Source organism: Anopheles funestus, chromosome 3RL, assembly GCF_943734845.2.
Source record: "Anopheles funestus chromosome 3RL, idAnoFuneDA-416_04, whole genome shotgun sequence".
Classification (NCBI taxonomy): Eukaryota; Metazoa; Arthropoda; class Insecta; order Diptera; family Culicidae; genus Anopheles; species Anopheles funestus.
Window position 1 is genome coordinate 78379636 of NC_064599.1, and position 11161 is coordinate 78390796.

The 11161-nt window shown below is 40.3% G+C and overlaps 2 protein-coding genes across 2 annotated transcripts; one reads left to right on the top strand and one right to left on the bottom strand.

Annotated features, from left to right (window-relative positions):
• Window positions 1–529: 529 nt before the first annotated feature.
• On the bottom strand, window positions 530–1590 carry LOC125767413 (uncharacterized). The gene is made up of 2 exons (XM_049433965.1): window positions 1272–1590; window positions 530–1203 (listed from the first exon to the last, which is right to left on the bottom strand). Exons 1-2 carry the CDS (start codon window positions 1476–1478, stop codon window positions 616–618), a joined length of 795 nt encoding a protein of 264 aa, XP_049289922.1. The 5' UTR covers window positions 1479–1590; the 3' UTR covers window positions 530–615.
• Window positions 1591–2540: 950 nt separating this feature from the next.
• On the top strand, window positions 2541–4747 carry LOC125767400 (ATPase WRNIP1-like). The gene is made up of 3 exons (XM_049433939.1): window positions 2541–2755; window positions 2839–3906; window positions 3999–4747. The coding sequence occupies exons 2-3, from the start codon at window positions 2846–2848 to the stop codon at window positions 4693–4695; spliced, it is 1758 nt and encodes a 585-aa protein (XP_049289896.1). The 5' UTR covers window positions 2541–2755; window positions 2839–2845; the 3' UTR covers window positions 4696–4747.
• The last annotated feature ends 6414 nt before the right edge of the window (window positions 4748–11161 follow it).

The window sequence follows — 11161 nt, forward strand, 5'->3', positions numbered from 1 at the left end:
AGCAAAAGGCTTTAAGGGAGCATTGGTTCAATCTTATGCCAATGAATTAGGCTAGAAGAAAGATTTTCTTCTGCTACCAACATTCATTAGCATTTCCGTTCTTTGAGGCCCTCTGACCGACGGGTCCTTAGATGGAATGTAGTATGGTTCTTTTCTTTGGATCTACAATCTATGCCAATCCTTCGTCTGTAATTCCTTGCGACTAGTCTTCTGTAACTTGATTTACGCATAACCGAATAGTAGACACATACGATCGGACTAAAGTTTGAAGCCAGGGCCTGTTACTGAGTTGTGTATTACCAACTCTAGTAGTCGGTGACTACGGCTACGTGGTAAAATAAGTCTAGTAAGCCAGAAATGGTCGGCATGATCTCTAAAGTCGTTGAGCCTAGAGGAGAGAGAGATTTTACACATATTTTTGTGGTTTTGTGGTTTGAGATGATTGATGAATTTGATTTGATGAATGTAATAATAAACTGCATACTTTCAGACGCATTTTCTGGTATTACACGCCAAGGACAGAACTCTCTTTGGTTAGATAAAAACGCATAGTAATTTTATTCATTCTACAGGCACTCAAATCGTTCCAAAACATCATCAGCAACTCTACCGGAATTAAAGCGTTTGTTTGACCGGTCTAGCGCTATCCGTTACCTCCGTTTGGCAAGGAATCTTTAACCACTGTTCGCACTTCTTTTTGGATGTTTCGATCTGCTCCCACGGGATCTCATCCCTTGTCATCCAGCTGAATCGTCGATCGTAGTACAGATCGTAGTGTGGTCCGGACGTTGGAAAAAGTTCCCGTTCATTTTCCGACATCGCGTCCAGCATACGCCACATCCCGGACATGGAGTCCGTTTCCAGCCCGCAGAACGATTCTTCCGACACGATCGCCCGAACACGACCTTTCTTGCGCTGCTGAAGCAATTGTTGCTGCTCACGGCGCTTCTTCTCCTCCTGGTGATGTTGCAGGTCACACTTGCGCACCATCTCGTCAATAAACGACCGGAACTTGGGACTGAAATCGGTGGCCGTTTGCAAATCCGGACAGCCGGCACAGGAATCGCTCGACACCGGTTCGACTGCCGCTTCGTCTGACTTCCGGAGATGGTTCGCACCCATCAGCTCGTCGTAAGCGCTCCGGAACTCGGGTGTAAATTGATTCATCAGCAGCAGCTCATCGCTCTCGTCCACTCCGGGTTTCTGCAAGTGGTAAGAAGATGCTAAGAACTGTCCGACCCATCGAATGTCGCATTCACACCCGAACAAACCTTTTTACGCTGATCCAACAGTACGTACGATTCATCCAGATCGGAGAACGGATCGGAAAGGGCACTACACTCGGATGATTCCTCGTCCTCGGGTCGGTTGGCTCGCGGCATCTCCGAAGCGGTCAAGGGACGTAATATTTGGAAGATGTTTTCCGCAAACTGTTGGCGTACATCCGGATCTTCGCTCGTGATCGGATAAGCGTCCATTCCGGTGCACTGCAGCCGTACGTTTGACACCACACGAGATGCCGGTTGCTGGACCCAATTTCTCTGCTCTGCTTACCTGCACGTTGTTGGATCGATAAGCATCGTTGAGCCCGCGGGGAACTGTTCCGAATTCCTGAAGCATCGCGAAATGATAAACTTGACATTCCCCTTGCACTACTTTTCAGCAAGTTTGCACGCATCCAGTTGCTCATTTGTGTTGCGCCTTAGGTGCTCGTTTATTGCCAATCAAACAAAGGTCTATTAGGGTAGGAACTAGTCGTGTTGCCGGTAGGCAGGCGATGAATAGATAGTTTCGCCCTCCAGCTCCCCACTGTGTGGAGGACTCTGTTTGTGAATTGCATTGTAGGAACGAGTGACAACCTACGACAACCTGAAATCCCACTCCTCGCGTATGTTTGGCATGGCAAAAAGGTGGTAACCATTGGCGTTATGTTATCTATTTCTTTCTTCATTATTAAGCTGTTGAAAGGCAAGCCGGGCGCATGAGGGGAGAACAATGAAAATGTTCGTTTTATTTTACTCGAGTTTGAATGGCAGTTAGTAAAACTATATAGGGAAAAACATTGTAAAAAGAGTCAATAAATCGCTAAAAGAACTATATATGTACTAATATTCGTACTTCATTAACTTAGTTAACTTCATTAACTTAGTTAATGAAATAACACAAAAACTGGCGTTCATCCGAACACACCAGAAATTGTGCATATATGGTTAGGTATACAGTAAATAAATAAGTTTCATTAAAACAGCTCATCACAAATCGTCTTTTTTGTTGCAGAAAATAACGCATTATTTCAAGAATTAACGTTAACGACTTTCTAGTTGTGGCTTTATGGTGTGCATTTTACTCGCTGGAGCTCGAAAGCTGATTAAGAGCATTGACTACCGTTATGGAGCTTCAAAGCTGTTTAGAAAGAGAAACAGCAAATGAAGCGTCTACTTGACAGAGTTCAACTAATTTTGTCAAAGCGTTTATTTTTATGAAAATTTTAGCTTTTTGTAAGTTATCATAAAGATTAAGTTTTCTAGAATGCTACAACTGGTTTCTTCTAAAGTTTATGGTTTCGTTTGCAGCTTGTTGGCGTTTCATTTCTATCGTGCCTGGTTCAGGATTGTTGATTGGGTACCAAGCGTTTGACATTTTCCGGGAAGGGCCAACTTTGTGGCTGTTTTTGCGCCAAACATGATCAATAGCGTTCTTTCTTGCATACCGGCAATTCATGTGAAAACAAGAGTGAATAGCGTTGGACGGGTCGGTAGGTATTTCTGCTAAACGGTGTTGATCAACTATTGCAAATACAAGAAGAATTGAAAAATTACTACATTTCACACGTTTTAGATGAACGATGGCACACGTAAATGGTGTAGACGATGCACAACCATCGACCAGCATGCCAAAAACGGAATGTCCGATATGCCACAAATGGTTTCCCGTAAACGGAATAGAGCTGCACGTGGATGAGTGTCTGAGGCTGAGCGAAGTAGTCGAAGAACGTCTAATGCCGGACAGTATAAGCGAAAGTACACGGTCAATAACGCCCTGCGCGGAAGAACAACCGGAGCAGGCTTGTGACGGAACGCCACAAGTACCGAAGAGGAACTTTAGCATCTTTGAACGTAGTCCGAAGACGACAGTCAAGCGACCACGCAACGAGGAAGCGCCGATCGATATGTCCAGCGTTAACCGAGAGGATGAAGGTGTAATGTTCATCAAATCGGACACTGAGGACGACGAAGCGAATGAGCAGCGAAAGAAATCTAAAATGGAATATCCGCCAGAGAAAAAGGCCGCAAAAGAATTGCCAAAGATACCGCTCGCCGAACTGATGCGGCCATCGAAAATCGAAGACTACGTTGGACAGGATGCAATTGTCGGACAGAACGCAATACTGCGTAAATTACTCGACAGCGGTAACATTCCGAGCTTGATTCTGTGGGGACCACCGGGTTGTGGAAAAACGACACTTGCCAACATTATTGCCAATCGCTGCAAGACCCAATCCGCTACGTTGCGGTTCGTGAAACTTTCTGCCACGATGGCCGGGGTGGCGGAAGTGAAGGAGGTGATAAAGGTCGCTAAAAACGATGTCAAATACAAGCGCCGGACATTGCTGTTCATGGACGAGATACATCGGTTTAACAAGCTGCAGCAGGATATCTTTCTTCCGCATGTAGAATCCGGCACGATAACGCTTATCGGTGCTACGACAGAGAACCCATCGTTCAGCCTAAACTCTGCCCTGCTCAGCCGGTGCCGGGTGATCGTGCTGGAGAAGCATTCCGTGGAGAGCATGATGCAAATACTGGTGCGTGCGCTGCCAGAGTATGAAACGTTTATGGTACCGGAAAGCGTTAACAACAACGAGGCTAAGTTGCCCGATTTCAGCCAATTGTCGTTCATTCCACGGTAAGTTGATACGTTGCAAGTAGTTTAAAAAGATGATGTTTATCAATCTAGCCGTTAAATTCGATTAATACCATCCCTTTCTACTCCATCAGCACGATTATCCATGAGGAAACCGTCCGCTGGCTCGCGGAAACCTGTGACGGAGATGCACGTATCGGGTTGAACGGTCTGCAGCTAGCGTTGGGCGGTGCCGTTTCTACGTCGGACAGTATTTACGAGACACTGAAGACCGTCACGCTACAGGACGTCCGTGAGGGTATTAAAAAATCCCATCTTCTTTACGATCGCAAGGGGGACCAACACTACGATACGATATCCGCTCTGCACAAATCCATCCGTGGTTCGGATGATAACGCTGCTCTGTACTGGGCCACCCGTATGGTCGCATCCGGCGAAGATCCTCGCTACATCTGCCGCCGGATGATACGCATGGCGAGCGAGGACATTGGTCTAGCGGACACGAACGCGCTGCAAGTAGCGACCGCTACACTGGCGGCCGTCCAATCGGTCGGCATGCCGGAAGCGGACTGTATTATCGCACACTGTGCCGTCTATCTGGCCCGTGCACCCAAGAGTCGCGAGGTATACGAAGCGTACAAACGCTGCCGGGCATCGATCGATGAGTGGAAGGGCCCGATGCCGGGTGTACCGCTGCATCTGCGCAATGCTCCGACCAAGCTAATGCGCGATCTGCAGTACGGTGTGGGGTACAATATGCTGCACAAGGATCAGTCCGGGTTGACTTACATGCCGGAAGGGTTGGAGGACGAGAAATATTTTTCGGAATAGAGGCGAATATCAATCTCTACAATCAAGTGATACGTTACAGTACAAAACCAACAACAGCCTGTCGTCAGCCGTACTGCGGTACTTGGGTCGATGGTTGCACACATTCTGTAGACCTTTTTTCGCAGGCTGCGCCTTAAGGATTACAATGACTTTTTTTTACAATAAATGAATAAAAAAGGTTTCCTCTCACAATAAATAATGCTTTTTTATTCAAGCAATACATGCACACACACGTTCCAACATCCGATTTATGTATAAAGCTAGGAGAGCCTTCCTTGTTGCCGTCTTTTCCATGTAGCATCCTAGAAAGAGAAGATAAAAAACTATTAATACAAACAAATATTTCAGAGTAAAATAAAAAATGCAATAGATATTTCAGGGTCGGTAAAATTCATAGTTATGGACATTTATGAATTTCCTTCATTATATCTCCAGTATTTAGGTGCACGAATTCATCACAAAGAGAAAAGGATGAGTATTTTGGAAGTATGTTTATAGTTACCTGCAAGACATCAATTGCAAAAACGAACGAACTCCATCGCATGACAAAAAAAGGGCGGCTAATGTGGTGACTGAAACAACGAAAAGAAAAAAATGCTTCGTTAGTATTCAATTTAAACCTGAACTTTAGTCTGCTGAACGTTTTACGCAAATTAATTTCCTGATAGATGTAATCAATTGTTGATTATTTCAACATTAATTAAATTTTAGAACCGATAGAGAAGTGGATGCTCAATGAAATTAGTTTGAATTTGAGTCAGAATAGTTTATTTTTAAAAACTTAAATCCATTTTCAAATTGGCTAATTTCATTCAATTTCAAAGCTAACCAAAACGATTTAATGATGTGAGAAAGATTTTTTAAAAGCTATGAGGTATATGAACAGTTACAACAAATTTTGAAAGGATTCTATTCGTCTACAATTAAAAAAACTCGCAAGATCCTTTGACTGATTCATTCGATTCACTGATTCACCCTCTGAACATTCCATTACGTTATACCGACGATGAAGATTAAAAATCTTGTCAAAAATTAAACGTTTTGGTTCGCGGCACTCCCGTACGCATGACTGACTATCTCGGCTATGGTTAAAGTAAAATCAAGTAAACTAGAAAAGACAGCTCAAGACCTCTTGGGGTTGTAGTGCCCCGTAAGAAGAAATTTTTGAAAATATTTACCTTTCAAATGCCTCGATTTTGCTAGATTCATTCAACCAGGAAACTTTCTTGGAGCATTAACGATTGGCGGACAATGACACTCGATCATGAGCTGTTTCAAAGATTCCTGCTGCATGTCAAGACTGTAGAGTGAGTCTCGCAACAAGCTGCATCTGATAGCCTGCATCGGCGGTCCCAAAATTCTGTAACGATACAAGCAAATCGTTTCCTTTAGGTTGGAGTACGTCATGTGAAGTATGATTGTTTCTGATGCAACTACATTGCTTCAGAGTTAAGCATTTTGGATTATAATCAAGAAGATTCATCTAATAAGAAGAGGAGAAATTGTTTTATTCATCACACAATATGCGTTTGCTAAATTATTCATAAATACAGATACTGTTGTAAAAAAAACTTACCATCACATTACGCTGCGTGATTCCTGACAATCGCCAACCAGAGGCAGGACTCCAATTTGGCTTTGATTCCGGGTAGTTGATTTTTAAGGAAGCGCCTCATGATTCGCAAATGTGTACCCACCTTGGTAGGGCAGGAGTCGGTGGTTCAAATGATAAGCGTTTACCGTACCTCAAGCATCTAAAATGAGTTAAAACATACCAATAAATTAGTGAAAAAAAAATCCTCTGAAATTGTGCGTGAGCATTAAATTTATGTTTTGTCAGAGTGGTGCATGCGAAATTGAATCATAATATTATCATATTTAAAGGAGCATAATCATCATATTAATTGGTGAAAGATCACACAGTTAATCTTTTCTCGAAGGTTTAATTACATTTCCATAAGATTTACGTACCTCTCTCAAGACAACAAAACACGAAGGCTGTACATTTCCAATCGTAGTACGGCTTTTTGTGAACGACAAATCCGAAGAAGAGGAACATCCTGCAAAAGGAAATAAAATACAATTAAAACCTTTGTTGCTTTCGTTTTTCTCTACGAAGCTCCGTCGAGCGTAATCTTGAACGTTTCAGCTAGTGGTGCATGATAATGATAATCATGATTATTTCATTGATAAATTAAGAAGTTCTCATCATTGAAACAATACGGAACACTTTTCTTTTGATACGCAAATTTGTACTAGTAGCCTCACCTTTGTATGGCAGGAGTCGGTGGTTCAACTGATAAGCGTCTACCGTACCTCAAGCATCTAAAATGAGTGAAAACATACCAATAAATTAGTGAAAAAAATCCTCTGAAATTGTGCGTGAGCATTGAATAGATGTGTTGTCAGAGTGGTGCATGCGAAATTGAATCATAATATTATCATATTTAAAGGAGCATAATCATCATATTAATTGGTGAAAGATCACACAGTTAATCTTTTCTCGAAGGTTTAATTATATTTCCATAAGATTTACGTACCTCTCTCAAGACAACAAAACACGAAGGCTGTACATTTCCAATCGTAGTACGGCTTTTTGTGAACGACAAATCCGAAGAAGAGGAACATCCTGCAAAAGGAAATAAAATACAATTAAAACCTTTGTTGCTTTCGTTTTTCTCTACGAAGCTCCGTCGAGCGTAATCTTGAACGTTTCAGCTAGTGGTGCATGATAATGATAATCATGATTATTTCATTGATAAATTAAGAAGTTCTCATCATTGAAACAATACGGAACACTTTTCTTTTGATACGCAAATTTGTACTAGTAGCCTCACCTTTGTATGGCAGGAGTCGGTGGTTCAACTGATAAGCGTCTACCGTACCTCAAGCATCTAAAATGAGTGAAAACATACCAATAAATTAGTGAAAAAAATCCTCTGAAATTGTGCGTGAGCATTGAATAGATGTGTTGTCAGAGTGGTGCATGCGAAATTGAATCATAATATTATCATATTTAAAGGAGCATAATCATCATATTAATTGGTGAAAGATCACACAGTTAATCTTTTCTCGAAGGTTTAATTATATTTCCATAAGATTTACGTACCTCTCTCAAGACAACAAAACACGAAGGCTGTACATTTCCAATCGTAGTACGGCTTTTTGTGAACGACAAATCCGAAGAAGAGGAACATCCTGCAAAAGGAAATAAAATACAATTAAAACCTTTGTTGCTTTCGTTTTTCTCTACGAAGCTCCGTCGAGCGTAATCTTGAACGTTTCAGCTAGTGGTGCATGATAATGATAATCATGATTATTTCATTGATAAATTAAGAAGTTCTCATCATTGAAACAATACGGAACACTTTTCTTTTGATACGCAAATTTGTACTAGTAGCCTCACCTTTGTATGGCAGGAGTCGGTGGTTCAACTGATAAGCGTCTACCGTACCTCAAGCATCTAAAATGAGTGAAAACATACCAATAAATTAGTGAAAAAAATCCTCTGAAATTGTGCGTGAGCATTAAATTTATGTTTTGTCAGAGTGGTGCATGCGAAATTGAATCATAATATTATCATATTTAAAGGAGCATAATCATCATATTAATTGGTGAAAGATCACACAGTTAATCTTTTCTCGAAGGTTTAATTACATTTCCATAAGATTTACGTACCTCTCTCAAGACAACAAAACACGAAGGCTGTACATTTGCAATCGTAGTACGGCTTTTTGTGAACGACAAATCCGAAGAAGAGGAACATCCTGCAAAAGGAAATAAAATACAATTAAAACCTTTGTTGCTTTCGTTTTTCTCTACGAAGCTCCGTCGAGCGTAATCTTGAACGTTTCAGCTAGTGGTGCATGATAATGATAATCATGATTATTTCATTGATAAATTAAGAAGTTCTCATCATTGAAACAATACGGAACACTTCTTTTGATACGCAAATTTGTACTAGTAGCCTCACCTTTGTATGGCAGGAGTCGGTGGTTCAACTGATAAGCGTCTACCGTACCTCAAGCATCTAAAATGAGTGAAAACATACCAATAAATTAGTGAAAAAAATCCTCTGAAATTGTGCGTGAGCATTGAATAGATGTGTTGTCAGAGTGGTGCATGCGAAATTGAATCATAATATTATCATATTTAAAGGAGCATAATCATCATATTAATTGGTGAAAGATCACACAGTTAATCTTTTCTCGAAGGTTTAATTATATTTCCATAAGATTTACGTACCTCTCTCAAGACAACAAAACACGAAGGCTGTACATTTCCAATCGTAGTACGGCTTTTTGTGAACGACAAATCCGAAGAAGAGGAACATCCTGCAAAAGGAAATAAAATACAATTAAAACCTTTGTTGCTTTCGTTTTTCTCTACGAAGCTCCGTCGAGCGTAATCTTGAACGTTTCAGCTAGTGGTGCATGATAATGATAATCATGATTATTTCATTGATAAATTAAGAAGTTCTCATCATTGAAACAATACGGAACACTTTTCTTTTGATACGCAAATTTGTACTAGTAGCCTCACCTTTGTATGGCAGGAGTCGGTGGTTCAACTGATAAGCGTCTACCGTACCTCAAGCATCTAAAATGAGTGAAAACATACCAATAAATTAGTGAAAAAAATCCTCTGAAATTGTGCGTGAGCATTGAATAGATGTGTTGTCAGAGTGGTGCATGCGAAATTGAATCATAATATTATCATATTTAAAGGAGCATAATCATCATATTAATTGGTGAAAGATCACACAGTTAATCTTTTCTCGAAGGTTTAATTATATTTCCATAAGATTTACGTACCTCTCTCAAGACAACAAAACACGAAGGCTGTACATTTCCAATCGTAGTACGGCTTTTTGTGAACGACAAATCCGAAGAAGAGGAACATCCTGCAAAAGGAAATAAAATACAATTAAAACCTTTGTTGCTTTCGTTTTTCTCTACGAAGCTCCGTCGAGCGTAATCTTGAACGTTTCAGCTAGTGGTGCATGATAATGATAATCATGATTATTTCATTGATAAATTAAGAAGTTCTCATCATTGAAACAATACGGAACATTTTTCTTCTAATACGCAAATTTGTACTAGTAGCCTCACCTTTGTATGGCAGGAGTCGGTGGTTCAACTGATAAGCGTCTACCGTACCTCAAGCATCTAAAATGAGTGAAAACATACCAATAAATTAGTGAAAAAAATCCTCTGAAATTGTGCGTGAGCATTAAATTTATGTTTTGTCAGAGTGGTGCATGCGAAATTGAATCATAATATTATCATATTTAAAGGAGCATAATCATCATATTAATTGGTGAAAGATCACACAGTTAATCTTTTCTCGAAGGTTTAATTACATTTCCATAAGATTTACGTACCTCTCTCAAGACAACAAAACACGAAGGCTGTACATTTGCAATCGTAGTACGGCTTTTTGTGAACGACAAATCCGAAGAAGAGGAACATCCTGCAAAAGGAAATAAAATACAATTAAAACCTTTGTTGCTTTCGTTTTTCTCTACGAAGCTCCGTCGAGCGTAATCTTGAACGTTTCAGCTAGTGGTGCATGATAATGATAATCATGATTATTTCATTGATAAATTAAGAAGTTCTCATCATTGAAACAATACGGAACATTTTTCTTCTAATACGCAAATTTGTACTAGTAGCCTCACCTTTGTAGGGCAGGAGTCGGTGGTTCAAATGATAAGCGTCTACCGTACCTCCAAAGCATCTGAAATGAGTGAAAACATAAAACATTTGTGAATGTATGTGGTTAATGTCAGAAAACATATATTGCACACATGTTGAGGGTTAGTGGCAACGAAGCTTAGCAATTATAGTATCTGAACTAAAGAATGATGTTTAATGGAACCAAGAAACCAAGAAGGTTCACGGTGCTGCATCCAAGTGAAGCTCAAGTACAGCACCGTAACCACATGGTATAGAAACATAACCTAACAGAATGGCAATGCTTACAACAGCGTCGCGTAATGTGTTTTAATGTTTACAATAATCTCTAACTATTACTACATATTTTATCACTACTCTAGCAAACTTATAAGTTGTTAATTACAATTAAATTAGCACGAAGGATAAAGAAACTTGAAACTTACCCGTTCAGCGAACTACATAGCAGCGAATCACGCGATACAACCATCGGTGCAAAATGTGAATTTTAACAGGAATAATGAATCCATCATTAACCACTTCAGGAAATAGAAAATCAATCTGGTTTGATATATAAGCTAAATGCTTCTTCAATCGAGTTCTCCATTACACGTTTAGAATCTTTTATTAGTTTTATCACAGGACGTCCGGTCACTTGGAAAGCGCGTACAGAAAGAACGACGGTACGGCGTTTTACCAATGGCGATCCGAAGTGGGAAGTTGTGTTGACAGCTAAAGTTCTGACACAGTTTCGAAATCGAATTTCTGCTGTCATTCTTCATCAATTTTAA

What these genes read in the sequence shown, in the direction of transcription:
- LOC125767400 (XM_049433939.1), top strand. Translation starts at nt 2,846, where the DNA reads ATGGCACACGTAAATGGTGTAGACGATGCACAACCATCGACCAGCATG. An exon ending in CAATTGTCGTTCATTCCACG is followed by an intron (nt 3,907 to 3,998) that starts GTAAGTTGATAC and finishes CTACTCCATCAG; the next exon opens with CACGATTATCCATGAGGAAA.
- LOC125767413 (XM_049433965.1), bottom strand. Translation starts at nt 1,478, where the DNA reads ATGGACGCTTATCCGATCACGAGCGAAGATCCGGATGTACGCCAACAG. An exon ending in TGTTGGATCAGCGTAAAAAG is followed by an intron (nt 1,204 to 1,271) that starts GTTTGTTCGGGT and finishes TACCACTTGCAG; the next exon opens with AAACCCGGAGTGGACGAGAG.